Below are 2,975 nucleotides of genomic sequence, written 5' to 3'. Positions count from 1 at the left end.
TGGCTATAAACTGTTCAGGAGGGACAGGCGAGGAAGGAGAGGTATGGGGGTTGCCCTTTGTGTTTAAAAAAAAAAAAAGATTGATTGATTGCACAGAGCTGTGTGTGAAGAATATTGATGAACAGGTTAAAACTGAAAGAGGGTAGATTTAGTTTGGATATAAGGGAGACATTTTTTACGATGAGGGTGATGAGACACTGGAAAAGGTTGCCCAGAGAAGTTGTGGATGCTCCATGTTTGGAAGTGTTCAAAGTCAGGTTGGACGGTGCTTTGAGCAACCTGATGTAGTGAAAGGTCTCCCTGTCCATGGCAGGGGTGTTGAATTAGATGATCTTTGAAGGTCCCTTCCAACCCGACCAATTCTATGATTAATGCTAAACTCTTCTTTTCAGGTGTTAAAGATGTCCATTCTCAAGATCCATGCCCGTGAAATCTTTGACTCTCGTGGGAATCCCACTGTTGAGGTAGACCTCTTTACCAACAAAGGTGAGTCCTTAGCTGTAGATATTTATTCCTTTCCTGTATCTGACAGAACTGAAGAGGCAGTCAAAAGTCACTGTCCTGTTCTAGCAGTGGAACTGTGCTTACTCTTTCCTCCATACATATAACGTGTTGCTGAGCTTGCTATGGGACTTGCAGGAAAAACCTCTATCTCATTCTACTGGAATGAATTTGCTGAGCTCAAGATGTTGGCCTGGATAGTGAAGGGTTTTTTGAAGTGTGCCACTTCTTACAGTCTAAATTGTGCAAGTGTTAATCCAAACCTGCCTTCCTCCCCTTGCCCTGAGCATAAACTGGGATAGCATTTGCAAACTCGGAGTTAACAAGGCCGTCGTTCCTGTCCTTAAGCAGCTGCTAATGGTCTTAGTTTTCAGTGTTCCCTAAACTCTGTATGACTGCACTTGAAGTTTAATTCTTGATTTGTCTAGTGGTCACTTTGTGTAATGAAACAAAATCTTGGGTAATGGTTTCTTCTCTGCATAAGTACTCAGGCATGACTAAACAACTTGTCTAATTGGGTTTTCACATAAACATCTTATATTTTTAATTATTGTAGGACTTTCCCTTGGTCTGTTAGTTGTTCATCCCACATCTGATAGGATCTGACAAAGGCATTGTGCAAACACATACCGGTGTGGTTTGGTGGAATAAGCAAACACAATAGCTGTAACTGAATAGCTGATCTTTCTGCCTCAAAAGATTAATGCAGTCATTTAATGAGATTGCCCCTCCTAAGCTCTTTGCTGTAGTGGGATAAGGGAAAGACTGGAGACTGAAGCTGGCATCTTGAACCACAGGCAGAACAGACCTCAGTGTCCTGATCTGCTCATAAAGTTCAGCATCCTTGGCTGGAAGAATGGGCTGACTGGGTTGGCTGTGCTGTTGTTGGAAGAGCTCAGAACTCATATTAACAAAACAGGCCTCCTAATTGTCTTTTGTATACCATATCTTAGAAGAATTTAAGAGCTCGCCTGCCAGACTGAGCTCAAAAGTAGATTCAGTGAATAAAGCTAGCTTTTTGGAAGGGCCTTAACTTAAACACTTGAAACGCACAGTAGAAGAGAATGAGTCAGCTTGCTGTTAATCAGTATGAGAGAGACACTGATGAATTGTGATGCTGTAAAGGAGCAGACAGCTCTCAGGATCACTGTATAAGTGAGCAGAGATGTGGTTTAGAGATTACTTCTCCCGTCTCCAGGGATGGAAGTATGCGGTAGGCTGGGATGGTGTATGGGTGGAGAATGTTTTGTGGGTTCGAATGTGCTAAGACGGTTCTTTTGTTCTGTTGTAAACAGGTCTGTTCAGAGCTGCTGTTCCCAGCGGTGCCTCAACTGGAGTCTATGAAGCTCTGGAGCTTCGTGACAATGACAAGACACGCTACATGGGGAAAGGTAAACTTGAATTTTGGTACCCAGCTTGGCCTGTTACAATGGCTGTGTTGCTCTCTGTTTATGCCAGATTGTAGCAGAGGACAACGGGCTCCTTTACTGCCATCCGTATTCTGCGCAAGGCATGGCAATTAAGCAAAAGCAGTGGAGGTTAACAGTAAGATGATAGCAATGTGTATCATGCGTAGGCTCTGTGGCTGGGGCAGAGGTAAAGCACAGACTGCTGGGTTTTCCAGGGGACAATGTGGAGAGTGACTCTGCCTCCAGCAGTGCAGCCTCATAGTGGTGGAGATCACTGTACTTCCATAGGTGGGTGCGTGGAGCTCAGGCATGCTAGCTAGGTGATAATGACTAGTGCAGTATGCCCAAACATATTTTGTTACACCACTCCTGTTGCCCTGCATGTTGGTGCATGTCAGAGTACAGAGTGCTGTAGTAGTGTGTTATAAGAGCATCTAAACTACCTGCTCCAAAAGCCTTGGTGATGCTGCGGCTAGTCACAAGATCTCTTCATAGACCAAACTGTCAAAGACCTGTTAAATATATCTGCTTTGGCCCTATAGACTCCTTAGATCCCAGCGTGTTAAATTCTTGAACCTGAGGGTTATGCCAACTGCTGACCACAGCTAATGTGCAGCTGTACACTGGTAATCATGGAAGATACTTCTGTTTCAGACTGCATAATAGCTAAAGTCGCTTTAGCTTTTTGTCTGTCATTATAGGTAGCCAGGATACTTAAGTTTGTGTTAGTGGCATAATATTTTAGTTGCCTGGGGACTGGTTGTATGTTCTGAAAGGAAACTAAACACAGCAGTCACCAGACAGGCTTGTGTCGTGGTTTAGCCTCAGTCGGCAACTGAGCACCATGCAGCTGCTCACTCACTCCCCCCCCTGCCCCACCCCCGGTGGGACGGGGGAGAGAATTGGAAGAGCACAAGTGAGAAAAACTTGTGGGTTGAGATAAAAACAGTTTAATAATTGAAATAAAATTATAATAATATAATAATACACAAAGCGAGTGATGCACAGTACAATTGCTCACCACCCGCTGACCGATGCCCAGCCAGTCCCCGAGCAGTGGCCCAC

At 44.4% G+C, this 2,975-nt stretch overlaps 1 protein-coding gene across 2 annotated transcripts in view; it reads left to right on the top strand.

Moving 5' to 3' along the window:
• Positions 1 to 385: 385 nt before the first annotated feature.
• ENO1 (enolase 1, (alpha)) overlaps positions 386 to 2,975 on the top strand; it is a 10,786-nt gene continuing 8,196 nt past the window's right edge. Inside the window, exons 1-2 of one of the 2 annotated variants that reach the window (XM_009325184.1) lie at positions 386 to 486; positions 1,797 to 1,892. In XM_009325184.1, the coding sequence (XP_009323459.1) occupies positions 402 to 486; positions 1,797 to 1,892 (181 nt within the window). In that variant the 5' untranslated portion in view covers positions 386 to 401. The remainder of the gene's footprint in view (positions 487 to 1,796; positions 1,893 to 2,975) is intronic. The other variant, XM_009325185.1, reaches the window with a different exon arrangement.

This window comes from Pygoscelis adeliae, unplaced genomic scaffold (genome assembly GCF_000699105.1).
Source record: "Pygoscelis adeliae isolate BGI_AS28 unplaced genomic scaffold, ASM69910v1 Scaffold36, whole genome shotgun sequence".
Taxonomy (NCBI): Eukaryota; Metazoa; Chordata; class Aves; order Sphenisciformes; family Spheniscidae; genus Pygoscelis; species Pygoscelis adeliae.
Note: the sequence above shows the minus strand (reverse complement) of the source record. Positions and strands in the feature narration are given on the sequence as shown.